The 27,765-nt window shown below is 38.8% G+C and overlaps 1 protein-coding gene and 1 long non-coding RNA gene across 4 annotated transcripts; both read left to right on the top strand.

Moving 5' to 3' along the window:
* Positions 1 to 20,380: 20,380 nt before the first annotated feature.
* On the top strand, positions 20,381 to 21,636 carry LOC133728111 (uncharacterized). The gene is made up of 4 exons (XR_009855616.1): positions 20,381 to 20,600; positions 21,039 to 21,162; positions 21,303 to 21,369; positions 21,513 to 21,636. It is a non-coding gene; the product is annotated as an uncharacterized LOC133728111 (long non-coding RNA).
* Positions 21,637 to 23,181: 1,545 nt separating this feature from the next.
* On the top strand, positions 23,182 to 25,731 carry LOC133733783 (uncharacterized). Of its 3 annotated transcripts, XM_062161421.1 has the most exons (6): positions 23,182 to 23,350; positions 23,452 to 24,229; positions 24,471 to 24,714; positions 24,927 to 25,004; positions 25,096 to 25,249; positions 25,394 to 25,731. In XM_062161421.1, the coding sequence occupies exons 3-6, from the start codon at positions 24,599 to 24,601 to the stop codon at positions 25,550 to 25,552; spliced, it is 507 nt and encodes a 168-aa protein (XP_062017405.1). In that variant the 5' UTR covers positions 23,182 to 23,350; positions 23,452 to 24,229; positions 24,471 to 24,598; the 3' UTR covers positions 25,553 to 25,731. The 3 variants fall into 3 exon arrangements, with proteins under 3 accessions (XP_062017405.1, XP_062017404.1, XP_062017406.1); XM_062161420.1 differs by having other exon boundaries at positions 23,452 to 24,714; XM_062161422.1 differs by having other exon boundaries at positions 23,452 to 24,714; positions 24,917 to 25,004.
* The last annotated feature ends 2,034 nt before the right edge of the window (positions 25,732 to 27,765 follow it).

The following is a 27,765-nucleotide window of genomic DNA, read 5'->3' as shown; positions in this document are numbered from 1 at the left end:
CGGTCAACGGCGGTCAACGCGGCGGTCAACCACCTCAGATGGCAAAGTGACCAACTACAAACTGGTTCAAAATGAAAGGGTGGTCGACTTTCATACCTGGAGCTAAGCCTGGTTCGGCCTAGATCGTCCTAGATCAAGCGTTGAAGTTGGATTAATCTCGTGCGTCTGATCAGATTCCAGATTGAATCAGGGACGTCGAAATCTTCAACTCGTGATCTTTCACTCCACACTCCAAATCGTCAAGCAAGGCCTATATGGGGATGATCAGGGGGAGGAGGAGATCACGAAAATGGGGAGGATCGGCCCGTGCAACGCCGGCACGGCCAAGATCCGGTCGGGTCGAATGCTAGGCTCTGGGGGGCTTCGATCCACGTCTGGGGGCAGCGGCGGTGCAAGGGGAGGCCACCAGGCGGCTGGGCGTGGCACGGCGAGTCCGGAGAGGGCCGGGTCGTGGCCGGAGGACGCCGGAGGAGGGAGATGGGTCCGGGTCGGGTCAATCGGGTCGGCTGCGTAGGGAGGAGAGAGAACGGAGGAAACCGGGGGCCAAAATGCAAAATTTGCATTTTTTCGTCCTTAATGAAAGAATTCGGAAAATTTCTCTATTTATAGAAAATTCCCAAATTTCAAAAATTCATAACTTAATCATACGAACTCCGAATAATGCGTTCCACATGTCCACGAACTCGTATCGACGAGCTCTACAACTTTCATGAAGGAAGTTTTCCCAAATTTTGAACGTATAAAAAGTCAACTTTGTTGACCCCCTAAAAACGTTCGTTTTCGAAAATAAAATCGTTCGAACTAATTCCACAACTTCTCCAAGCTTCGTACTAGCTCCTACTATCGTGAAATCATTTCTAAAAATCCATGGAATTTAATTTGGATTTTCCGGGGTATTACAGCTAGCGCTGCTGGTGCTGAAGAGAGAGGGAGCGAGAGGTCAGGGGAGAGAGAGAAGGAGGGAGAGAGAAAATATAAAATAAAAAAAAAGGGGAAAAATTAAAAAAATAGAGAAAAAAATTAAAATAATAATAAAAATAGGAAATGAGGGGCATAATAGTCATTTTGGATTATTTTGGACCTGTTGTGTGAGATTTGCAAAGAATAAGGACTATCCAGTTTAATTTAAAAGGCGAGGGACTAAACTGTTTTTCAGAGAAAAGTACGAGGAGTAACAAGTATTTAATCCTTTTTTTTTCAACCAATTGTTATTGTTCATTTCAAAACTCTACGAGAACAAGCCTCGGAGGTGGACAGTAATCTTGAGTCTCCAAATGATCTATGTTTCAAGTCCTTGAACTCTAGAAACGCATGTTTGTGTCTCTGGACCATTGTTGAGAGTAGTTCACTTTTAGTTTACCAGACTTGCCACCACACTTCATGTAACAGGAAATAATTGAGGGGAATCATATATGAACAGAATGGTCACCTAAAATTATGAACAGATTATATGCTATTGGTAACGTTCGAGATCATATTGTTGTCTGCATCATTGCCCTAATTATCCAATACAATTGTACTCTGGTGTGTGACTATGATGATACACACAGCTTATTTCTGTTCTCGAACTAGGAACAGATGCACTTCATTCAGTGTCTGTTCTCCAACACTACACCAAAGATGCAGTCAGAGTGTTGAAGAGTTGGCAGTAACTGTTTGGACCCAAAATAAGCATTTTGGCCTGACAAGGCGTGTCTTGGAGAAATTGAGCTAATGTCAGTGGCTCAAGCTATATATTGTCGACAAGTTCGAAATATATATTTAGAGGCTAAATAAAGCCTACTATGGAAGCATGGAAACATGAAAAGTCAACTTTAGAACATTTTCCTACTTCGGCTAGGAGAAACCGAGCTAAACAAGGAAGGAGGGGCGGCAGACTGACCAAATGAACTTGAAATGAGCTGAAACTCTGCAGATCCATTCTAGACAGCCCAAGGATCATTTCTTATGTGCAAGAGCTTTTTTTGAGTAGAAGGCCTTCAAACAATCAGCCCAATTTTCTACAGAAGCAAAACTGGAAAACTGGACCTGTAAGAGGTCCAGCAGCATTTTCGGCCCAACCACATGGAATAAAAATCTGAAAATTTGTCAGGATGATCTACACTCACAGTGGAACATTTCATATGAAGAAGTCGAAGGCATATAATGAAGTCTTGTTGGAGAAATAATTGAAGGAATAAAGGGGCAGAAACTGACCTAAAACCAGCTCAATATTCACATGTTCATGTTTCCTACCCACATGAAGAAAGCTAGATGCTTTTCTCTTTTTCCTTGGATATATTTTTCTTCTACAATCTCTTTAATAGATCATCACCACTTCCATGTTGCTGCACCTTCATGCTTTGCTTTCATTTCATCTTTTCTCTATCTTTTCCATATTTTACAAGTGAACTTAGATCTACTTTCATTATTTTTCTTCCACTCATCATTTCACTCTTCTTTTTCTTCCCTATATAAACACCTTCTCCTCTCATTCTAAAAGACACATTCACAACATCAAAACATCTCTAAGATGATCTAAGTTCTCTCTAGAGCAAACCTCTCTAAGAGCAACTCCTCTCCCTCTCTTTCTCTTTCTCTTAGCGGTGATCACACTCCTAGTCCTAGTCTTCTCAGAAGCCGACTTTCAGTGCCACCAAACCCTCTGTCAACGTGCTTCGGTCCTAGTCTCCTCGGGAGCCGACGGTAGTGCCGCGACCACAACGGTTACAGAACCAGCCAAGCAAGGGTAACGCCCTAGCAACCCAGCCAAGCTAAAGTCACGCTTTAGCAAGTTCTCCTCACTTCCCGGTGGTTCTCGCTCTGCTCGATCAACAACATCGAGTATCGATTGTGATTTTCAAGAAGCTCAGCAAAAGTCCTCGCCACGAGGCACAAAGAATCCCACGACGAGGTTGGTGCTCTCCTCGTCCACAATTGCTTGAAAGAAGTCAGGTCAAGGGACACCCCCGACGACCGCACCCGAACGGTGCTGGCACGCCCGCGCAGAAAAGAGACTGTTGACCAGCTGCAGCAAAATTGGAGCCAAACAGTAACATATATCCCTCTCACAATTCTGTGTGTACAAATATAACTGATAGTTAAACGTTGAATTTGCCTAAACCGGTGCCTGATGTTGGCTTTCTCATTACCATACTCTAGGTTACAGAATTCAGGTATATGAAGTTGAAACTACTAGAGGAAGAAAACTTGAGCAGAAACCAATAATTTGGATTACTTTAGTTGCAAGATGTGATCTTGAATTGGCCAGAAGTAGATATTTCCTTTCAGTTGAGATTCACTTTGAACATGATTCATAATTTTTCGTGTTACTGAAAATGCTGCAGTACATGAACACACTACATTACAAAGATCAAGTGTAACAGCCAACTAAAGAGTGAAAAACAAATGCAAAGTATTTGACTTCCTTGAAGAGAAATTACGTACATTACAGTGTAGTACAGTAACTAGTAATTAATTACTGTGTTCAGAATAAAAAAGAAATCTACAAAGATCTCCCTAGCTAAAACTAAAATATACAAGCAGTAGTCCAGCCAATACATTGAACTTGGCCGCCAAAAGAAGTTGCCTCGAGGGGAGGAAGAAGTTGGAACCGAGGAATGCCTGTGGTCAATTATCCAAATACTGATGTTGACCATTGTAAGAAACTCTATATGTAGAAATAAGAAAGATTGTCACTACAAAACGTCAGAATACTGATACAGTGCTTTAGGCTGATCTTGATCAAATCCATTAAATTTGTCAGACTGTAAGTAGGGAGAATCGAGTGCAATATCAGGGTCATGATAACCATAAACCATCATATCAAAACCACCAAAGAGCTGCTGCTCGTGAACAAGAGAGGGAGAAGGCAGCAGTTTCTGCTCATCTTGTTGCTGTTGTTGTTCCTCACAACTGTTGTTAGGTTCTACTTGTTGTTGCAGCATTAGTAGTGAAGAATTCGAAAACTGTTGTTGTTGTTCCTCATACCATTGATCAAGAGAAGCCATAAACTGATCACTATTCAAAATGTCATCATAATCATCAACCAAGCCGGTTGGAGAGAAAAGTAGGTTCTCATCCATACAGTAACCATGATCATCACATTGTGGGGGCAATTGCTGTGTAGTGCTAGTACTACTAAATGAGGCACTTCCCTTTTGTTGCTCACACATGTTGTTTTGAACTTGAACTCTTTTCGGTTCAAGTTTTTGGTTTTTGAAAGACATTGTCTTTCTGTGATTCTCATCCTCATTAGTCTCATCAGAACACTTCTTCCTCTTTTTTCTTCCTCCTCCTTTATCATTGACTTTGAGTCGGCACAAAGCCAAATCGGGTGCTTGGTTGATGGTGAACTCATCCATCAACCAAGCAGCATGGTGTTCAAAGCCTTTGTCTTTGTTGTTTTCGTATCTAAATTTCCTTAGTTTCCCATAAGGCTCTTCAATTCCACTGACATAGACAGATTTAGTGATAGGAGCATAAATGCGACAAGTATAGCGTGGAATCCTCTACACTTTTCTTAGTTATTTCCTTTAAAAAGTCAGTTTTAACATTGTTTTCTTTTTAGGTAGTTCGTGGAGTGATTCAAGAGAAATAAGAACTTAAAGGGAGCAACGAAGCCATGGATCATGAAGTATTGATGCAGAGGACTAATTTTGATGAACCATTTGGCTAGAAATTACAAGGGAAGTCCACGGAAATCATTGTGCAAAACGGTTGCTGCAAAGCAGAAAACTGCAGTTTCAATATCAGCTTTCTGGGAACGGTTTTGAGGAGTAATTATTGCATTCTTCCAGATGCACCTTTGCAGAAAGGGCCATCGATTCTTTAAGAGATGATGTTATAATTCAACAAGAGCCAAATAAATGGGTCAGAAACGTCCACGAGGCAGCAGGAAATCAAACGCAAAGTAGGCTTCCCGATAAGGCAGAAACTGTCAGCTTTTCACGAAGCTTTTTGTGAGATCTTTTCCGGTGACTTACATGGAGTTTTTCCAGAAGGTTGTTGATCAATATAGAATATATGATGTCATAGAACACGTGGGAGTCAAGAACCATCCAGAAACTTGTCAAGACGAAGTCGTTCCTTGTCCATGAAGGAAGCTTCAGAGTCAGAAATTGAATCCTAGTCAAAACAGGACAGTTTGGCCGAAATCTTCTATGGGCGGATTTCTTGGGCATTTTTGGAAGGTTATTGCTGCTGCAAATATGAAGGAGAGTCCTAGAATGATTCATCAAGAATTTGGGAAGATTATTAAGCCTTGAAAATCATTTAATTGTGCACCAATCAGAGTAATCCTCAAGCAACTAGGGGAGGCTTTCAAAGCAGAATTGGAAAAGGAAACTTGGGCTGTGTATTCCACATATATAGAGGCTCTGAACACGTTGAAAAGCACCACCCTACAGCACCATCTTCTGCTCCCAAACCCTAGCACACAAAGTCTAAAATTCCCAAGTCTTCAAGAAGAAAAACCGTGCAATCCATCTTCCACCTTCCATCAAGCCTTGCCGTGAACCTTCTTGAAGAAGTGCCTGCGTCCAAGGCTGCCTAAAAGTGAATTCGTGGCTCTCATACTCTCCCTTTTACGGTTTTTATCATCTTGTAATCTAATACTCATGCTTTTATTTGTTGAATTTAAGACGATGTGTGGCTAGTCACTTTTTGTTAGGGGCGAGGTTTGAAGCCCCAATTATGTAGAACATATGTTTGTTTAAATTTAGTTTCTTGATCTTTGGTGTGGTTTGGTTGTTTATCTTTGATTGATTGAAGACTTTTGCATGTGTTTGTTTTATGGTGGCCAACATAGGATTTATGCATGTAATTGGAGCTAGGTTTAGAAAATAATTCACCTAATCGTCTTGTTTTCTAATCCACAAGTATGCAAGGCTTTGAACAAAAGCTGATGTTTTAAACAACTAGAAGAGCATGCTAGGTAGGCGTTCCACACTAGACTGCAACTCTATAATCAACCGTTTCCATGAGATCTTAATGCTTCAAATATGTTGACACTATATGTGTTGTTGATAGGATAGCGTTCTATACCTTGATTGCATGTTTGATAGGCTTAGCTATTGTGTGTTCACGTAGACTAAGTAATTAGGGAAACATTAATAAGGGACATGATCTGCTCCGACTTGTTTCTTGGTTGGTTTCTGTTTCACACCTTAGTAATTGAAACTAGGTTAACTTAACATTGTTCGAAAGTAATTGGTGGTGGATTTCCAAGTCTCTAACATGTTCTCCATCTTGTTTTTCTCAAAACCAAAAATTAAAATTGTTTTTCTTTTTGTTTTCTCTTTTATTTTCGTAGGAACATAAAAACCCCAAAATATTGTTCTTGCTTAGGATTGCAGAGCCCCTTTCTATCCCCTTCTGTTTCCTGCCATATTTTTCTCTCTTTTCTAGTGTTTGACGTTTTTGTTTTGTTTAGTTTCAGATTTTATTTGTTTGATTTGTGTTTTAGTTAGTTTAAATTAGTTTTTTTTATTTTGTGTGATTAATTTGTTACCCTCAATCCCCGGCTTGAACGATCCTTGCTTACTCTATATTGCTAACGACTACATTTTGCAGGGTTAAGTTGAGCGCTTGTTTTTAGCGTATCATTTAGCAGCTTCAGTCTCGCGCCATGTGCCCCCATCGCAGCCAATTCTGCGAAAACAATGAAAACCCAACTTCTTGACCCGGGAGAAGAAATAGATATAATCTTGATGTGGAAATTTGGAAGGCTCATAAATTCTCCATATATCCCATGGTGGTAAACCAGTGGTGCCATATATTTCAATCTCAGGGAATGTTTGTTTTCCAATTGGGGTTAGGGATTTGATTCTGTTGTAGAGATAGCTTCCCACTAAATCAGAATCAGTGGGGTGGAATGTTTTCACGACCCCCACATCAAGGTCTTCCAGGCGCATGAAACAAGAAATTAAAGAAGAAGAAGAAGCCATTTGAATTGAATTGATGTAGATCGAGATGAAAGAAAGAATAGGAAAGTTTGAGGGTTTCTGGATGGAGATCGAGATGAAGGGATAAAAGAAATTAAGAATATGGAAGTTTGAGGGTTTCTGGATGAAAGAAAGAATACGAAAGTTTGAGGGTTTCTGGATCTAGATCGAGATGAAAGACAGAAAAAGGAAGTTTGAGGGTTTCTGGATGTAGATCGAGATGAAAGAAAGAATAGGAAAGTTTATGGGAAGTTTGAGGGTTTCTGGATGTAGATTGAGATGAAAGAAAGAATAGGAAAGTTTGAGGGTTTCTGGATGTAGATCGAGATGAAACAAAGAATACGGAAGTTTGAGGGTTTCTGGATGGAGATCGAGATGAAAGAAATAATAGGAATGTTTAAGAGTTTCTGAATTCAGATCGAGTTGAAAGAAAGAATATGAAAGTTTGAGGGTTTCTGAATGTAGATCGAGATGAAAGAAAGAATACGGAAGTTTGAGGGTTTCTGAATTCAGTAGGAAACTCGCAGAGAGAGAGAGTTGATCCTTGAGGTCGTGGGAAGTGTTGAGACGATAAAGAAACCGTGTGGGGGGGTCTATATATCTAGGATTCGGTAACTCCCTAGCAGATTAGGAAAGTTGATTTCCGAAACTGCCCCTAATTTTAAAAGTGAAATACCCAAAATACCACTGCTAAGAATCTGATTGGCCAACCTGTACCACGTGTCCCCTACATCGGCCCTACGCAAGACTTTCTCCTCCTCTTTTTTACTTCTTTTTCAGGAAAGGAAAACAATGGATATTTTTATGGGTTCTTTTAGCTCTTAAGTCTTAACTAGATTAAAGGGCTAATTTCTATATTTATTTTAAAATAAAAACCCTAAAAAGTTGTTTCTGTCTTTGTTTTATTATGTTGATACAAAGTGAAAAAGAAGAAATAGAAGACAGGTTTAGCAGCTTTAGTCTCGCTCCATGTGCCCCCATCGCAGCCAATTCTGCGAAAACAGCGGGAACCCAACTTCTTGACCCGAGAGAAGAAATAGATATAATCTTGATGCGGAAATTTGGAAGGCTCATAAATTCTCCATGTATCCCATGGTGGTAAACATATGGTGCCATATATTTCAATCTCAGGGAATGTTTGTTTTCCAATTGGGGTTGGGGATTTGATTTTGTTGTAGAGATAGCTTCCCACTAAATCAGAATCAGTGGGGTGAAATGTTTTCACAACCCCCACATCAAGGTCTTCCAGGCTCATGAAACAAAAAATTAAAGAAGAAGAAGAATACATTTGAATTGAATTGATGTAGATCGAGATGAAAGAAAGAATAGGAAAGTTTGAGGGTTTATGGATGTAGATCGAGATGAAAGAAAGAATAGGAAAGTTGGAGAATTTCTGGATGTAGATCGAGATGAAACAAAGAATAAGGAAGTTTGAGGGTTTCTGGATGGAGATCGAGATGAAACAAAGAATAGGAAAGTTTGAGGGTTTCTGGATGTAGATCGAGATGAAACAAAGAATAAGGAAGTTTGAGGGTTTCTGGATGGAGATCGAGATGAAAAAAAGAATAGGAAGGTTTCTGAATTCAGATCGAGTTGAAAGAAAGAATATGAAAGTTTAAAGGTTTCTGGATGTAGATCGAGATGAAAGAAAGAATACGGAAGTTTGAGGGTTTCTGAATTCAGTAGGAAACTCGCAGAGAGAGAGAGTTGATCCTGGAGGTCGTGGGAAGTGTTGAGACGATAAAGAAACCGTGTGGGGGGGTCTATATATTGAGGATTCGGTAAGTCCCTAGCAAATTAGGAAAGTTGATTTCCGAAACTGCCCCTGATTTTAAAAGTGAAATACCCAAAATACCCCCTGCTAAGAATCTGATTGGCCAACCCGTACCACGTGTCCCCTACGTCGGCCCTACGCAAGACTTTCTCCTCCTCTCTTTTCCTTCTTTTTCAGGAAGGGAAAACAATGGATATTTTTATGGGTTCTTTTAGCTCTTAAGTCTTAACTAGATTAAAGGGCTAATTTCTATATTTATTTTAAAATAAAAACCCTAAAAAATTGTTTCTGTCTTTGTTTTATTATTTTGATACAAAGTGAAAAAGAGGAAATAGAAGACAGGTTTAGCAGCTTCAGTCTCGCTCCATGTGCCCCCATCGCAGCCAATTCTGCGAAAACAGCGGGTACCCAACTTCTTGACACGGGACAAGAAATAGATATAATCTTAATGTGGAAATTTGGAAGGCTTATAAATTCTCCATATATCCCATGGTGGTAATACTATGGTGCCATATATTTCAATCTCAGGGAATGTTTGTTTTCCAATTGGGGTTGGGGATTTGATTCTGTTGTAGAGATAGTTTACCACTAAATCAGAACCAGTGGGGTGGAATGTTTTCACAACCCCCACATCAAGGTCTTCCAAGCTCATGAAACAAGAAATTAAAGAAGAAGAAGAAGCCATTTGAATTGAATTGATGTAGATCGAGATGAAAAAAAGAATAGGAAAGTTTGAGGGTTTCTGGATGTAGATCGAGATGAATGAAAGAATAAGGAAGTTTGAGGGTTTCTGGATGTAGATCGAGATGAAACAAAGAATACGGAAGTTTGAGGGTTTCTGGATGGAGATCGAGATGAAAGAAAGAATAGGAAAGTTTGAGGGTTTCTGAATTCAGATCGAGTTGAAAGAAAGAATATCAAAGTTTGAGAGTTTCTGGATGTAGATCGAGATGAAAGAAAGAATAAGGAAGTTTGAGGGTTTCTGGATGTAGATCGAGATAAAAGAAAGAATAGGAAAGTTTGAGGGTTTCTGAATTCAGATCGAGATGAAAGAAAGAATAGGAAAGTTTGTGGGAAGTTTGAGGGTTTCTTGATGTAGATCGAGATGAAAGAAAGAATACAGAAGTTTGAGGGTTTCTGGATGGAGATCGAGATGAATGAAAGAATTAGAAAGTTTGAGGGTTTCTGGATGTAGATCGAGATGAAACAAAGAATTAGAAAGTTTGATGGTTTCTGGATGTAGATCGAGATGAAACAAAGAATTAGAAAGTTTGAGGGTTTCTGGATGGAGATAGAGATGAAACAAAGAATAGGAAAGTTTGAGGGTTTCTGAATTCAGATCGAGTTGAAAGTAAGAATTAGAAAGTTTGAGGGTTTCTGGATGTAGATCGAGATGAAACAAAGAATAGGAAGTTTGAGGGTTTCTGGATGTAGATCGAGATGAAAGAAAGAATACGGAAGTTTGAGAGTTTCTGAATTCAGTAGGAAACTCGCAGAGAGAGAGAGTTGATCCTTGAGGTCGTGGGAAGTGTTGAGACGATAAAGAAACCGTGTGGGGGGGGGGTCTATATATAGAGGATTCGGTAACTCCCTAGCAGATTAGGAAAGTTGATTTCCGAAACTGCCCCTGATTTTAAAAGTGAAATACCCAAAATACCCCCTGCTAAGAATCTGATTGGCCAACCCGTACCACGTGTCCCCTACGTCGGCCCTACGCAAGACTTTCTCCTCCTCTCTTTTCCTTCTTTTTCAGGAAGGGAAAACAATGGATATTTTTATGGGTTCTTTTAGCTCTTAAGTCTTAACTAGATTAAAGGGCTAATTTCTATATTTATTTTAAAATAAAAACCCTAAAAAATTGTTTCTGTCTTTGTTTTATTATTTTGATAAACTGATCACTATTCAAAATGTCATCATAATCATCAACCAAGCCGGTTTAGCAGCTTCAGTCTCACTCCATGTGCCCCCATCGCAGCCAATTCTGCGAAAACAACGGGAACCCAACTTCTTGACCCGGGAGAAGAAATAGATATAATCTTGATGTGGAAATTTGGAAGGCTCATAAATTCTCCATATATCCCATGGTGGTAAACCTGTGGTGCCATATATTTCAATCTCAGGGAATGTTTGTTTTCCAATTGGGGTTGGGGATTTGATTCTGTTGTAGAGATAGCTTCCCACTAAATCAGAATCAGTGGGGTGGAATGTTTTCACAACCCCCACATCAAGGTCTTCCAGGCGCATGAAACAAGAAATTAAAGAAGAAGAAGAAGAAGCCATTTGAATTGAATTGATGTAGATCGAGATGAAAGAAAGAATAGGAAAGTTTGAGGGTTTCTGGATGTAGATCGAGATGAAGGGATGAAAGAAATTAAGAATATGGAAGTTTGAGGGTTTCTGGATGAAGGAAAGAATACGGAAGTTTGAGGGTTTCTGGATGTAGATCGAGATGAAAGAAAGAATTGGAAAGTTTGAGGGTTTCTAGATGTAGATCGAGATGAAGGGATGAATAAGAAAGTTTGAGGGTTTCTGGATGTAGATCGAGATGAATAAAAGAATAAGGAAGTTTGAGGGTTTCTGGATGTAGATCGAGATGAAACAAAGAATACGGAAGTTTGAGGGTTTCTGGATGGAGATCGAGATGAAAGAAAGAATAGGAAAGTTTGAGGGTTTCTGAATTCAGATCGAGTGCAATATCAGGGTCATGATAACCATAAACCATCATATCAAAACCACCAAAGAGCTGCTGCTCGTGAACAAGAGAGGGAGAATGCAGCAGTTTCTGCTCATCTTGTTGCTGTTGTTGTTCCTCACAACTGTTGTTAGGTTCTACTTGTTGTTGCAGCATTAGTAGTGAAGAATCCGAAAACTGTTGTTGTTGTTCCTCATACCATTGATAAAGAGAAGCCATAAACTGATCACTATTCAAAATGTCATCATAATCATCAACCAAGCCGGTTGGAGAGAAAAATAGGTTCTCATCCATACAGTAACCATGATCATCACATTGTGGGGGCAGTTGCTGTGTAGTGCTAGTATTACTAAATGAGGCACTTCCCTTTTGTTGCTCACACATGTTGTTTTGAACTTGAACTCTTTTCGGTTCAAGTTTTCGGTTTTTGAAAGACATTGTCTTTCTGTGATTCTCATCCTCATTAGTCTCATCAGAACACTTCTTCCTCCTCCTTTATCATTGACTTTGAGTCGGCACAAAGCCAAATCGGGTGCTTGGTTGATGGTGAACTCATCCATCAACCAAGCAGCATGGTGTTCAAAGCCTTTGTCTTTGTTGTTTTCGTATCTAAATTTCCTTAGTTTCCCATAAGGCTCTTCAATTCCACTGACATAGACAGGTTTATCAGCTTCAGTCTCGCTCCATGTGCCCCCATCGCAGCCAATTCTGCGAAAACAACGGGAACCCAACTTCTTGACCCGGGAGAAGAAATAGATATAATCTTGATGTGGAAATTTGGAAGGCTCATAAATTCTCCATATATCCCATGGTGGTAAACCTGTGGTGCCATATATTTCAATCTCAGGGAATGTTTGTTTTCCAATTGGGGTTGGGGATTTGATTCTGTTGTAGAGATAGCTTCCCACTAAATCAGAATCAGTGGGGTGGAATGTTTTCACAACCCCCACATCAAGGTCTTCCAGGCGCATGAAACAAGAAATTAAAGAAGAAGAAGAAGCCATTTGAATTGAATTGATGTAGATCGAGATGAAAGAAAGAATAGGAAAGTTTGAGGGTTTCTGGATGTAGATCGAGATGAAGGGATGAAAGAAATTAAGAATATGGAAGTTTGAGGGTTTCTGGATGAAAGAAAGAATACGGAAGTTTGAGGGTTTCTGGATGTAGATCGAGATGAAGGGATGAAAGAAATTAAGAATATGGAAGTTTGAGGGTTTCTGGATGAAAGAAAGAATACAGAAGTTTGAGGGTTTCTGGATGTAGATCGAGATGAAAGAAAGAATTGGAAAGTTTGAGGGTTTCTAGATGTAGATCGAGATGAAGGGATGAATAAGAAAGTTTGAGGGTTTCTGGATGTAGATCGAGATGAATAAAAGAATAAGGAAGTTTGAGGGTTTCTGGATGTAGATCGAGATGAAACAAAGAATACGGAAGTTTGAGGGTTTCTGGATGGAGATCGAGATGAAAGAAAGAATAGGAAAGTTTGAGATTATTATTAAAGTACAATAATCTGTCAATGATAGAAACTGGTGATTTTTGGGGTGGTCTATTGGGAGGCAATAGACAGATTATTGCCCCGCAATAATGTCTTTACTGTGGTTCATTTATTGCAGGTCATTTCAACAAAATGCTGCTAGATTCATTAACCGAAATAATTAGGTTTATTGGGGGGTCATAAAAAGTTTATTGCCCCCCAATAATTTTTTTATAGATGGTCAGAAGTAACTCAGTTTGGTTTTAAATTAGTTTACAAAAGTACAGGTATTCAAATTCAATACTTGGTGAATTTAAGTCCACAACGAATTGGCTTTTTTTTCACACTCTCCACTTCACTTGAACAGCTTCACCCTAGGCCTCCCGGGTGGCCTCTTAACAAGAATAAATGCACCTAACAACAAAAGGATCACCCATATTCCTCCAAAAAATAACAAAACAAATATATTATTGCCCCGCAATAAATAGATTATTGCCCCCCAATAATATATCAGAAATACCAAAACACATTAGAAGCAGTCTTTAAACACAAAGGAAAATATCACTGAACACAATTATAGAGACTTTACAACAATTAAGACACATTATTGCCCCCCAATAGGACGATTATTGCCCCCCAATAATCTCGACTCCGGTTGACGATTTTGCCCACAATTCCGGTTGACCATTTGCCTTCACACTGATTTGACTCCGATTGCAACGACTCCGGTTGCAGCCCGGGACTGGAGATACAATCAAGTTGCGATTTCCGTGATGATCAGTCACCGGCGAGAGAGACAGAAGCAAATCGAAGACGTACCCGATTCTACTGGCGGTCGTCGATTCCTTCAGAAGGTCCAACCCGGCCTCGCCGAGCTTCTAAGCGACGAGGACCGTTGGCTTGGCGTCGAGCCTGGCCGCGGAGAGCACGACGACGACTTTCGGCGCGGGGATGGCGAGAGCCGGCGTCGTGGGCGACCTGCTGGAAGGATGGAGGGAGGGAGAGAGAGATCCGACGTCGTCTGGAGAGAGAGAGAGAGAGAGAGAGAGAGAGAGAGAGAGAGAGAGAGAGAGAGAGAGAGAGAGAGAGAGAGAGAGAGAGAGAGAGAGAGAGAGAGAGAGAGATCGGTGAGGGGGGAGAGGGCAAAAAAGTCCCAAAAATAAATAAAAAGAAGAAAAAAAGAATTAATTGGGTAAATGGGAAATAATCTCTTAGAGTGTTTTTAATTGGGGTGGGGTTTTAAAAAAAAAAAAAAATCACTTAGAGTGTTTTGGGTAAATGGGATTAAAAAACTGTTAGTAGAGCAAGTGGGCAAATTTTAAGCTAAAATTGGGTAAATGAGCATTTCCCCTATATTAAATACATATTAAATAATCAAATAGCTAAATGACCCAAAAAATCAACATTATAAGTTTATAACGTGTGATAGAAATTCGATAACAAAAGTTTAAGACAAAAGAACACACCTACTCAAATTGTACCCCGCGCCCTTGAATAGAAGTAAAAATCTTTAATTATTGAATATGTATTATAATTCTTAGTTGGCTCTTTTTCAGACCTAATTTACCAAAAAAAAAAAACACAAATTTTTTATGCGACTATGCCACTTAAAGCATAATACAAAATAAAATCAAATAAAATACTTCAAGCAAATAAATAACATATCTATACTATTATTAAGAGAAGAGGTTTTGTTAGCCAAAATTGAAAATTTTGACAGATTTAACCCTGAAAGATTAAAAAACTTTGAGAATAAATTAAATCAGAAGGATAAATAAGACAATTATAAAATATATTTTTATTAAGAAAATTAAAAAGAAATGATTCCACAACCCCCACTTTTCTGTCCCACTATTTTCTCTCTGCAATAACTACCAATGAATCTACTTCTTCTACAATAACTACCCACCTTTTTAAAAAAAAAAAACAAAAAAATTTCGTACACATGCAGAGCATGTGATTGCAGACTAGTGTATGACTAAAACAAGAAAAGAAATAACATATGGACTAAGTTTAGAAATTTGAGGTGGGCTAATTTTTAATATTTAATCTATTAAACCATAATTAAGCTACAAATTTATGTTTTTTCAAAATCTGGGGTGGGCTGTAGCCCAACGGAGCCCGTGTGTAGCTACGTCTTTGGTTGTGGGCTAGTGGCACTACTATTTTTTTAAGAGTTAAATGCTGCTTATATTATGATCTGATCAATTCATGCCTTATCTCCTCAACCACCCGAGACTTTGATAGGAGCGTAAAATGCGACGAATTTATAGTTTAACCCTTTCCACTTTTGCTTAGTTATTTCGTTAAAAAGATCAAACTAACTTTGTTATTTCCTTAGAAGTTTTGTGGAGCAACCGTGGAGAAATAAGGGCTCAATTGGGGCAAGTTAAGGTTCTGATGTACAGTAGTGATAGAAAAGATGAAAGACGCTATTTAGATGGTCAGAATCAAGAAGGAAAGCTTGTGGGAAAATTCGTGCAATACGGCAACTGAGAAGCAAAATCTGGAAACTGGAATCTGCCTTATTTTCTTCTGTATTTGGGAGCCATTTTGAAGATATCTCGAGTGGAAATTGGTAGGAATTCTTAGCTACATTTGAATATCAGATGTTGTACTAAAACTGGAGCAAAATCAGTGATCAGAAGAATCGAGGATGAAGTCAAAAACGTTGCACAAATTAGGTATCTCGAGCAGTTCTCTCCAACGGTCTTATATGCGAAGCATTTTTGAGGCATCTTTTGGAGATGTTATTGGAGAGGCTTCTGGAATTTTATAGCTTGGACTTAAGGATATGATGTCATAGGGAATCTTAGGATCAATAAACTCTCAGAAAGATTGCTGCAATGTCATTTTAAAAGCCAGTCAAATTGACAAGAAAATAAGGAAGATCTGGAAATTTCTGACAGACTTTATTTCGAAGACTTTTCAAGGCTGTTTATGGGCAACGATATATTTGGGAAGATTTCTAGAAGGTTTTTGCACGGTTTTGAAGATCAACATCAGGACTTCTACCTGCCTAAAAATCACGTGCAAAGTTGAGGTGGATCCTATTCAAAAGATGGGCTAAAGAGGCTATCCTAATTGAGGCAGGAAAAGGAAGTTTCGCGCAGTTACCTTTCGTATCTCTTGGCAAATTGTTTTGAGGCTTCTTGGGGATTCTTTGCTGAGTTGTACACGTCCTATATGAGCTGTGAAGGATCCTTGGACTTCTAGATTCGGCCCAAGAAGAGGAATTCCAATTGGAGAAGGAAAAACTTAACCTAACTTCAAGAGGAAGCCTTGAACTTGTAACTCCTATATAAAGGGCCTCCTTCCACGTTTTTCTACACCACATACACTCCATCTTCTGCCCTAAATCAGAAACCTTACCTCCATACTCTCCCCTCATCATAGCTCACGAAATCCCTACCCCAAGAAGTCGTAGCCTCCATCTTTCATCAGATCATCCTCCACCATCCTGTCGTGCTCCTGCTTTGAAGACGCCTCAAGCTTTCTTGAAGAATATTCAAAGTGAGACCGTGATATCTACTGCCCTCTACGGTTTATTCCTTATGTACTTTTCAACTCCAATATGTATATGTTTTCGGATTTCCAAACTATGAGCGAGTAATTTTCTTTGTTGAGAACTAGTATGAAATCCTAGTTATGTGATAGATTTTTAGCTTTTGAATCTCTTTTTTGATTACAAGGTTTTGTTAATGCTTTGTTTGGTTTTGTTTTATAAAATCTTTTATATGTTTATGTCTCAGATTGATCACCTAAAATATGAGCATGTAATTGGAGCTAGTTTTAAGGTGCAGTGCGTTCACGATCTTAAAACACTAAAGTAGTAAAGCCTACACGTTAGGTGAAATCAAACAAATAGAATGCATGCTAGGATGGTGTTCCTCACTAGTTTTGTACTCTAAAATCAATCTTTCCAAAGAGCTTAATGTGTTTATGTGTACTTAATGAGTTAATTTGATAGGGTAGCGTTCTACACCTTGATTGCATATAAGCAAGCTTAGGATGCAGTGCGTTCACGGTTCTAAGTAATTTTGGGAAAAATAAGGCTTTAGCGGCGATCCTAAAGCTCTTGATTGGTTTCATTCACATGCCTTAGTAATTGAAGATTAGGTTAAATTGTCTTTCTCTGATCATAACTAGTGGTGGATTACGAAGTTCTCAACGTTCATACATCTGATTTAGAATCCTAAAAATTGCAACGTTTTCTTTCTTTTATTATTGTCTGCGTTTTCAAACCCTAAAACCCCCCTTTCATTTAGTTTTTTGCGTCAACTTTATTTTCTCTTTTCATTCTTTAGTTTTTGATAGTTTTGTTCAATTAGCGCAATTTGTGAAAGTACCCTCAATCCCCGGACTGAACGATCTCTGCTTATCCTATACTAACAATTGTCTTTTGCAGGGTAATTTTGTGCGCTTAATTCAAGCATATCAGACTTCTTCCTGCATTGCAGCTAATTTGTGTTGACTATGAAGTTGAAATTTGAAACTATTAATGGAAGAACAACTGAGCGGACAACAAGCACAGGCATGTTTTGTGGTCACTTCATTGTGTGAATCTAGTAGGTGTACCAAATGTCAATACCCCAGGAGTATGGTAAAGGTAATGGAAGTTAAAACAATTAATCAAACTCAGATACTGTAATTCTTGTAATCCTCCGACTTTTCCATCTCCCAATATTGCTAGGAGCCTTGGCTCATACTAGTCCTGGATAAATAATTCCGAGTGGATGGACATGATTGTTGATATTGCCATAAGAGTCTTCATAATTAATAAAATACAATTGCAGAAATTCTGCTTTTATGTGCATACTCAGTTGGCTATTTCATATCCTATACTGATCATGACAGAAAGGTTATATTATGAAACATGTAACTGTAGTATTGAATCATTGGAAAAGCTATGAACCATGAAGCCATGATGGTATATGCAGCATGGCTTGAATTATATATATCACTGCAGTATTCCTTTTGATTCTGCATATACAGAATTTGCAATGTATTATATGTATTATGGAGGGTGTCAATTGTGCTCTTCAAACAAAGGTGTTGAGGGTTTCTGAATCATTATAGACATGATGATTTGTTTTCCTTTATGGTACTAGACAAATCTGGATTTCATTAGTTGCAAATTATGATCTTGAATTGCCCAGAAGTGAACTGATATTTCTTTCAGCTTAGATTCAAAGAGTTTGATTTAGTGTTCATGTCTTTGCCAAGGCTTTAAACCCTGTAATAGAATCTGCGACACATAATTGTACCTCTTAACTGCCTCACATGCATATGATTTGATCAACACAAAAAATTTGGCGTCCATGCTTCCTATTGTTTATCTTCAATCATAAGCTACTCGAAACCAATACCTCTTCCTTTTCTTGATCATTACATCCCAACAGAAAATTGCTCTCTTTCAGTTTGGACAGATTCCAAAGAAATTGAAAGACAACAAAGCCACAGAGCATCTACATCTCTTTCTACTTAATTTTCAGTCATCAAAGAATGATGCAGTTCCCATTTCCAATGCGGCTGAGCATGCAAAACAAGGTGGAAAGACCCAAGATCCGAGAAATAATGTCCTTATTGCAATATTACTTGATGTTTTACATAGGGAAAAGGTGAAAAGGGATTTTCATAATAGTGCAGACAACATTGTTTCTAATCAAAAAATTTCACTTGAGAACCTTATGATAAAAATTCTTTTAGAACGTCACACTTATTCATCATTAAATGTTGAAATTTATGTGTTAGTCAGAAGAAGCAGACGGTAACAAATAAATTATAACAATGTAGAAGGTAAGAGATGGTTTGTTACTTTGTTTGTACTCTTGAGAGTTTTTCCTACCCATAATCCAGAGAATTGGACCAAAATTACCTATATCTGAATAGAGGGACCAAATCAGCAATATGGCCAAATCAGAGGGACCAAAGAAATTTAAAACCTGTTACCACCATTTGAAACCTCAAACGACACCGTTCGTTGTTCCTTGATCATTCCCACTAGACACCCAAAACTAGCTTATCCAAACTCCTCGCTATCCCAACAGAACACACACTTCTCTTCAAGCTCTGAAAACACACACAACCAGAGCTATGGCTTTGCTTCGTCAACCTCTAGCACCTCTACCTTGTCTGCAAAACCCACACCACCTCTCCAAACACAAACCCACAACTCTCTCTGTTTCTGGGCCTCTTTTCTCACTCTCTTTTTCCTTATCTCACACCCACCACACTGTTAGCGTGAGTCAACGTATCCTATTTAGAATATTCTTGTTTTATTAGGAATGTACTTATTGTATGCAATTAGGAATGTAATTATCTCTTTAATTGTAATTAGCACTTACCTAGTTAGTATATGTAACCTTGGTGTATAAATACCTCCTTGTGAGAAGAATAAAATTATATCATTATTCTCTCAAATACGTTCTTATTCTCAAGTTAAATTTGCTATTTGGACCTCCCATACTTATTATACCTCTAATTTTTTTTTTTTTAGAATGAAAGAAACATTTTATTCCAGAATAACACGATTACATAAAATAAAACGGGAATGACCGGTGGTGGACATAAGTTCCCCACTCTCCTCCCTAAGAACACCCTCAGTTACGGGTCCGTCATCCATGATGACATCCATGAGCCAAAAGGCACTATGCCAAAAATGTCATCAGACGACAGACATCAGACAACAGAAAGTTGATTTTCTGTTGTCTGAGTTTTTCAGACGACAGATAAATTAAATGTGTTGTCTGAATACACTGAAAAACAATACTTGTTTCATTTTCAATATGTGATCATATTCAGACAACATATATATGTTGTTGTAAAAGATTGAAATTTTTCATATCAAACCCAAAGTAATTCCCTCCAAGAAATTGAAGTACTTTTCCTCTCAAAATCTCAAAACCCAGGCTGACTAGTCAATGAGGGTGATATTCAGACAACACAATTTCTTAATTGTGTTGTCTGAGTAAGCTGTGTTTGACTTCTTTTTTTTTAAACTCTTTTTTGGCACACAAAACCCTCGACAATACCCACTCTCTCTCAGTCTCAGCAACCATTGGCCCTGTCTAAGTTTCTATCCCCTCTTTCACCAGCAACCAAAAACTCGGAAGCTCACGCACATCCAAGCTATCGAGGAAGGAAAGCGTAGCAATAATACCTAAATCTCGGCCTTCTTTCAGATCTGAGAATCCTTACCCAAACCTAAGCCACCATTCTTAGTCTCACGTTCAACCCCAATCCTTGTTCATATTTTATGCTCCTCGATTTTCTGATCAAATTCGATAACACTTAATGGAGCCAACGCCATCCTCCTCCTTCCTCGCCATCTTCGAGAAGAAGACCACCAAAATCGATCTCTACCACCCATTTCGCAACTACATCGCTTTCAATTGCTCTGAGCGCAGGGCCCAGAACATTGAAGACAACCTCCAAAGGAGGAAGAGGGGGTCTTGATCTGCTAAGATTAGGATTCCATTTGTGCATTCGGGGATCTCGGCTACGATTTGGTGAGTTAAATCTTGTTTAGCATGTCTCGATTTGGTTTGGTGATTATTCATTGGCTTTGGTTTGGTGATTATTCATTGTCTTGCATGTCTCGATTTCTCCTTCGAAATTGGAGAAGTTAGAGTGCTGCTATTGTGGGTATATTGATCTCTGATTCCAAGCTCTTTGGTTAAAGGCGTTCTTCTTCAGCAAACCCTTCAGGCCATTGTTGCTATCATTTTGTTCACGGTATGAATGTTACTTCTCCTCTATTTTCCTTTTCTGTAGAGACAGATTCTAGTTGATGTTGATTTTGCATAAGAATGGAATCAGATTAGAAAATTTTAGTATATATGATGAATGGTGCTTTTCGCTATTCAGGTGCTTTTCTCCTTGTTATTTGTTTCTGTTGGGATTTGATTATTATGGTTTTCACCGATTGATTGCACATCTCTATGTTAATCTATGAACCTTGGTGGCCATTCCTTTTTTTTTTGATACTGGGTTTTCTTTGTTTTGCTTTTTCTCATTCGAGAATTTATATGATTGATCATCATTTGCTGGCTGTATTTATATCATTCACTGGTACTTAAGAACAAAGATGGGTGTGCTTTTGCTATGAAATCATGGATGTGCTTTTGCTCTTGATGGCAGATCTGAATTTTGGGTTTATTATCGGTCTTGTAGAAAATCGGACATGGTCTTCGATTTCAGGTTTCGATTGTAAATTATGGCGAGAATTGCATACCCATAAAATTTCGCAGACAGGCCTGCTAGGTGCTTTCGTTATCAAAAAGCTTTATTTTGCAAGGTATATCGTTAGGATTTACATGTTATGCCAAAAGAAATTTCTTTTAATATCAGAGCGTCTTTATATTTCTATGTTGAAAGGACCCTTGGTTTTTACAATATATTTTTTTTCCTTGACAACTTGCTTTCTGGCATATTTAGGCACTGGACAAATCATGAGGTTGCTCTTATGATGCTCATGGCATACCTTTCATATATGCTGGCTGAAGTAAGGTTTCCTTCTACTCTGGGACTTTTACAAAAGGCGTCCTTCTTCACTCTCTTTGTCAGCTTCAATATATTGTCTATATAGATCTTATTGCTTTAGGCATGTAGCTAAATCATAATGATAGATTTTGATATGTATTGCAGCTATTCTATTATAGTGGCATTCTCACTGTATTCTTTTGTGGGATTGTGATGTCAATATGGATGCCTTGGACATTGAAAAGTGGAAAATTTTAAGTGATAGGTAAGCCCTTTGACATTTACGGAGAACACTTTGCACCTTTTGTCTTTGCATTTGTATTATTATATGAATATCATTGACACAGGTTGAACTTAACTGATTTAGAATAATTGTATACTGGTGTTTGGCTCCAATTTTGCTGCAGCTGGTCAACAGTCTCTTTTCTTGCGCGGGCGTGCCAGCACCGTTCGGGTGCGGTCGTCGGGGATGTCCCTTGACCTGACTTCTGTGGAGCGATTGTAGACGAGGAGAGCACCAACCTCGTCGTGGGATTCTTTGTGCCTCGTGGTGAGGACTTTTGCTGAGCTTCTTGAAAATCACCAAATCGATACTCGATGTTGTAGATCGAGCAGAGCGAGAACCACCGGGAAGTGAGGAGAACTTGCTAAAGCGTGACTTTAGCTTGGCTGGGTTGCTAGCAGGGCGTTACCCTTGCTTGGCTGGTTCTGTAACCGTTGTGGTCGCGGCACTACCGTCGGCTCCCGAGGAGACTAGGACCGAAGCACGTTGACAGAGGGTTTGGTGGCACTGAAAGTCGGCTTCTGAGAAGACTAGGACTAGGAGTGTGATCACCGCTAAGAGAAAGAGAAAGAGAGGGAGAGGAGTTGCTCTTAGAGAGGTTTGCTCTAGAGAGAACTTAGATCATCTTAGAGATGTTTTGATGTTGTGAATGTGTCTTTTAGAATGAGAGGAGAAGGTGTTTATATAGGGAAGAAAAAGAAGAGTGAAATGATGAGTGGAAGAAAAATAATGAAAGTAGATCTAAGTTCACTTGTAAAATATGGAAAAGATAGAGAAAAGATGAAATGAAAGCAAAGCATGAAGGTGCAGCAACATGGAAGTGGTGATGATCTATTAAAGAGATTGTTGTAGAAAAATATATCCAAGGAAAAAGAGAAAAGCATCTAGCTTTCTTCATGTAGGTAGGAAACATGAACATGTGAATATTGAGCTGGTTTTAGGTCAGTTTCTGCCCCTTTATTCCTTCAATTATTTCTCCAACAAGACTTCATTATATGCCTTCGACTTCTTCATATGAAATGTTCCACTATGAGCGTAGATCATCCTGACAAATTTTCAGATTTTTATTCCATGTGGTTGGGCCGAAAATGCTGCTGGACCTCTTACAGGTCCAGTTTTCCAGTTTTGCTTCTGTAGAAAATTGGGCTGATTGTTTGAAGGCCTTCCACTCAAAAAAAGCTCTGGCACTCTTCATAAGAAATGATCCTTGGGCTGTCTAGAATGGATCTGCAGAGTTTCAGCTCATTTCAAGTTCATTTGGTCAGTCTGCCGCCCCTCCTTCCTTGTTTAGCTCGGTTTCTCCTAGCCGAAGTAGGAAAATGTGCTAAAGTTGACTTTTCATGTTTCCATGCTTCCATGCTTTCATGTAGGCTTTATTTAGCCTCTAAATATATATTTCGAACTTGTCGACAATATATAGCTTAAGCCACTGACATTGGCTCAATTTCTCCAATACATGCCTTGTCAGGCCAAAATGTTCATTTTGGGTCCAAACAACTGGTTTCACAGATGGTGCTTCTTTTAGTTTTATCTTTGATTGAACTCATGTTTAGCATATGGTGCTCGATCTTGTATGTGAAGTCCTGGAACATAGGTTGCAGTAAATTCAATACTACTAAGTCTTGTTACGCTTGGAAGAGCAGCTTTTGTTTTTCCCTTATCCTTCTTGTCAAACTTATCCAAGAAAAATCAAAGCGAGAAAATTAGCCTCCAGTAGCAAGTACGCATTTTATTTTTTCAATCACTTTTTCTTTTTCTTTTTCTTTTTCTTTTCTTCTGCTATAGAGAACTGACAAATTTTGCACTTTCTTTTTCCTATAGGTGGTAATATGGTGGCTGGTCTTATGAGAGATGCTGTGTCTATTGCGCTTGCTTATAATTAGGCAAGTTGTGGAAAATGTTCCTTTTTAGGTTGTTGTAGGTTTAAATCTACCCAAGTAGGGAAAAGGGAAAAAATTGGCATTCCATGAAAAGGCTACTAAATCAGAACAAATATAATCTTGCAAAATACTGTATGAGGTCTATGGTTTTGCTGGCTCATATTTCTTGCTTACCGATTTGAGTTTTCATATCTTAAGGTAGATTTATGTTTAATTTGGTGTGTTTTGGTAGACCTATATGATAGACAGGACAAACAGAGATTATGTGTGCTATTTTGGGTTCATGGTTCACAATATTTGGGTCTTTGGGATCTGGCACTTTATATTTCCACTAAAGTTCAGAAGTCCTGGAATTAGTTGGTCTTGAATGTAAATACATTAAGTTGATGGTTTATGTAGATCTTAATTATGAGCTCGATTTTAATATGTTGGCACATAACATTAGGCAATTCAATGCTTACTTGATCTACAATCATTTTTTAGTATTTTCTGTTGTCAAATACCAAGCGTGCAATATGCTTGTTCAGATTTCTATTATTAGATTTTTCAAATTAGTTGGATTGGCTAACATGTTATAGCTAGATTAGCTACTTTAAGAACATTTATTGCTGGATTTTCAGGTTACTTTGATTGGTTCCTTAAACAAAACTGGTTTGAGAGCAATTGATTATAGAATCACTTAATCACTCACAAACACTCACATCTGATTCAAAGCAGAAGTATGTCTACTACTCGTTATCTTTTCTGTGTTTTATGCTTTAGTGTTAAATTTTGAGTCACTAGCTGTAATGGTTAGTAGACTGCCAGGATGATTCCCAAAAGACAATTCTTTTTTTTTTTTTAAATTTAGTTAAATGCAGTCACCAATGACATTAGTGTATTATATAATTATAATAGATTAGTCACCAAAGAGGTGTGCTAGGACCCACAATTGAACTCACTTTTCTGTTTATTGGTGAGTTTTTGTGTTTGTCACGGCAGCAAAAGAAACCAACGTCCCATATATTAGTGTCTAAACCGTGGCTATTGAGGATAGACACCAATCATTGGTCTCCAACTCTCCATTGACCCAAATCACACCATTGTCAATGGTGTTTTTAGTCCACTTTTGTGGTAGTGGTGGTTCAGCATACAGAGTGTTGAGAATAATATGGTTTCAGGTAACCAGTGGAATCAACCGGGGATCAAACTATGGCCATCACATGTAAGTTGTAATTTATAAGCCTCTGTAATGTTCGTAATGTCATCAATTTTGCTTATACTCAGTATGTAAAGTTTCTATTAATAGACACTTATAATGATATCCAGTAAACCTGAGTAATGGCTCTGTTTTTTTTTTTTTTTTGGTTACCTTGCTAGCAATGAATAGCATGTATTTGGAGGCTAATGTTTGCTTTGTATGTTAGTTTTTACCAGGTTGTACTCGGGTGTTGTTGCTGAAGATAGGGAGGCACTAATAAGTGGAGTGCCCTCTTTATCAATATCACTAAATTGGTGAGTTTTCAATCCCTGGCAATTTGATGCTCAGTTGCTCTTTTCATATAAATATTGATAAGTTAATCTTTGGTGTTATAACCTAATTTAGGAGGAAGGATGAAAGTCAAGAAAATGATTTCAAAGATGCAGTTGCTGTTTGTTTACCTCTAATAAATGCAGCTATCAGGGATATTGAGAAGGGGGAATTCCCCAAGAGTTGCTTTCTGAATATAGAGATTCCTTCATCTCCTTTATCAAACAAGGTTTGTGTTTCTGAACAATTGTTGAATTGTCTGGCCTGGAAAAACGTTATTGATACATATTGCTGATTGTGTGTTTTTGAAATGTCGGCATCTTTGATTGTCTGTTTTCAACCATTTATTGATACATGGATCTGTTTCTTTCAGGCCATGGCTCCCCGGTCTAACAACACAGCCAAAGCTAAAGCAATAGCACTAAGGATGAAGGCACTGCAAATGAAAAGAGATAAAAAAACAGTGTCGAAACCAGCTGTTGAAGAGACTAATGCACCACCTAAATCTGCCTTCACCAAACATGATCAATAGTATGAGATATCATTGTTCTTTGGGTTCCATTTGTTGATCATGCCAACTGCTATGGGTTATTGAACTGATGTTTACTAAATTTAGCTCCATTATGGATGTATGTATAGATGCAGTAACAGATTAATCAAATATTGGTATTTTTGTGAATGGATTCCATATTTGATGAATGCATTGGGTAGTTTCCAGATTTACATAATTGTGGCGTAACGAGAATACAAATATGTCATCTGAATTAGAAAGCAATAACAAAATGAAATCTAAATATGTTGTTGGACATATCTAATAATAGCAATAAGAAAAAATATGTTGTTACTTGTGCACTCAAACAACAGAAAATTGTCATCTGAAATAAAAAGCAACGACAAAATGAAATCCAAATATGTTGTTGGACATATCTAAGAACAACAGAAACAAGAAAAAATATGTTGTTACTTGTGCACTAAAACAACAGATAAATGTTATTGTAGGCTACTAAAGACGATAGATAAATGTAATCTGAACTGAATGCTAATGACAGTTAACTGTTGTTGGAATTTGAATAAAACAACACTAATCTGTTATTATAAGTCCATTCAGACAACAGATAGGATTTCATATCTTCTACTTTGGTGCATTCAAACCACATTTTTCTGTCTTTGGAATAAGCATTAGATCACAGAAACTATAAGGAACTGTTATTTGTTTTCAGATCACATCACATTTATCTGTCGTCTAAATTCACCATCAAACAACAGAAGACCTAAAAACTTTCTGTCGTCTGATTTTTCAGACGACAGAGGAAATCTGTCGTCTGATACCCCCAAGAGACGGCACCGTACTAGACAACAGAAATTTTTTTGATCAGACGACAGATCTCCTCTGTCGTCTGATGACATTTTTGGCATAGTGAGGGCCCAACCCCTAACCAAACCAATCGCCCCTTAACTCGGGCTACAACATAAGTCAACTTCCGAGAGTCACGATAAATCCCTGCAGCCAACATTACAAACAGCCACTTCCCCTTCATCAACACCGTGTCCCAATCCAACCAGACCACGTGCAAGAGCAAGTCACTACCACATTGACAACAAGAAAACACCGAGAGTAAAACATGTAGTCCCCGGACATAACGCCATACCAACGACACTTCATCCATACTAACCCAAGAGACAAAGTACATCCTCACAGCCAACCTCAAGAGGAAAGATACTCCCTTCAACACCATGGCCCAAAACCTCTAGACCATGTGCAGGAGCTTCTCCCCATTACTTTGACCACAAAAAGGTAAATTGAATTCCTGGGAATAACACGACACACCTACCATACCAAGACTCCAAAACCCTAGCTCAAAAGAGTAGGGACTTATTAGACTAAGCCAAAAACCTAAACCAAAAACTGAAATAGCACTAAAAAGCAAAAAAATACCACCGGAATCCAAAGAACTGCCTAGATGAACCACCGCTGCACTACCAAGATCACTCACTCCAAGCCCGGCCCAACCACCAATCTTCCAAGCCAAGAACGCCAGAGCTGCAGATCGCTCATTCCGCCGCCAACCCAGCCGCGAACGATCCGGCACCATCCAACCACACCACCAACCTCCATAGATCTCCGCCCAAATCAGTGATCGAACCCCAAAGAGCAGCAGATCCCTTTCGGAATCGCCACTGATAGGAGAACGAGCCCCCGCTCTTCGAAGCGTCGGTGAACCTCGATCCCATCGCCGGTCAACCCCACTCCAGCGCCGCTCTGCACCTGCGATCGCCCACGACCATAGAAGGTCAGATCGAAATTGATCTACCCACCCTGACATCCACCTCCCTTCCACCTTTCCTAGACCACGCTTAAGATTGAAACCTGCCAATGTGCACAGAAATCCGAGAATTCCTAGGAGGACAGTGCCCGTCCGGCTGCACGTGCCAAACGTTGACGAGGCCAGAGGCCCACTCCGACGCTGGTGCGCCGCCGGACGAGGAAGGTTTTTGTCGAGAGAAACCCTAGCTATGAGAGAGAACGAGAGCGTTTTTTTTTTCTAAGACATTAACTGGTATTCTTTATACCTCTAATTTACTTTTTAGAATACTTGAAAAGCTAAGTAGACCTCCTTATTTTTACCAAAACACCCATAAACATGAGATACAACAATCTCTTACTCTACTTTTTATCTCTATCTTCAACCATGAGAAGAAGAAAAATCAAAATCACATGATATTGGTCTCTTATGAGTAGGTCTC

Source organism: Rosa rugosa, chromosome 2, assembly GCF_958449725.1.
Source record: "Rosa rugosa chromosome 2, drRosRugo1.1, whole genome shotgun sequence".
In the NCBI taxonomy this organism is placed as follows: domain Eukaryota; kingdom Viridiplantae; phylum Streptophyta; class Magnoliopsida; order Rosales; family Rosaceae; genus Rosa; species Rosa rugosa.
Note: the sequence above shows the minus strand (reverse complement) of the source record. Positions and strands in the feature narration are given on the sequence as shown.

Excerpts from the sequence above, each read along its gene's own strand:
- LOC133733783 (XM_062161421.1), top strand. The coding sequence starts at position 24,599 with ATGGTGTTTTTAGTCCACTTTTGTGGTAGTGGTGGTTCAGCATACAGA. Across the intron at positions 25,005-25,095 it reads TTATCAATATCACTAAATTG|GAGGAAGGATGAAAGTCAAG; the intron begins GTGAGTTTTCAA and ends AACCTAATTTAG. Across the intron at positions 25,250-25,393 it reads CATCTCCTTTATCAAACAAG|GCCATGGCTCCCCGGTCTAA; the intron begins GTTTGTGTTTCT and ends TGTTTCTTTCAG.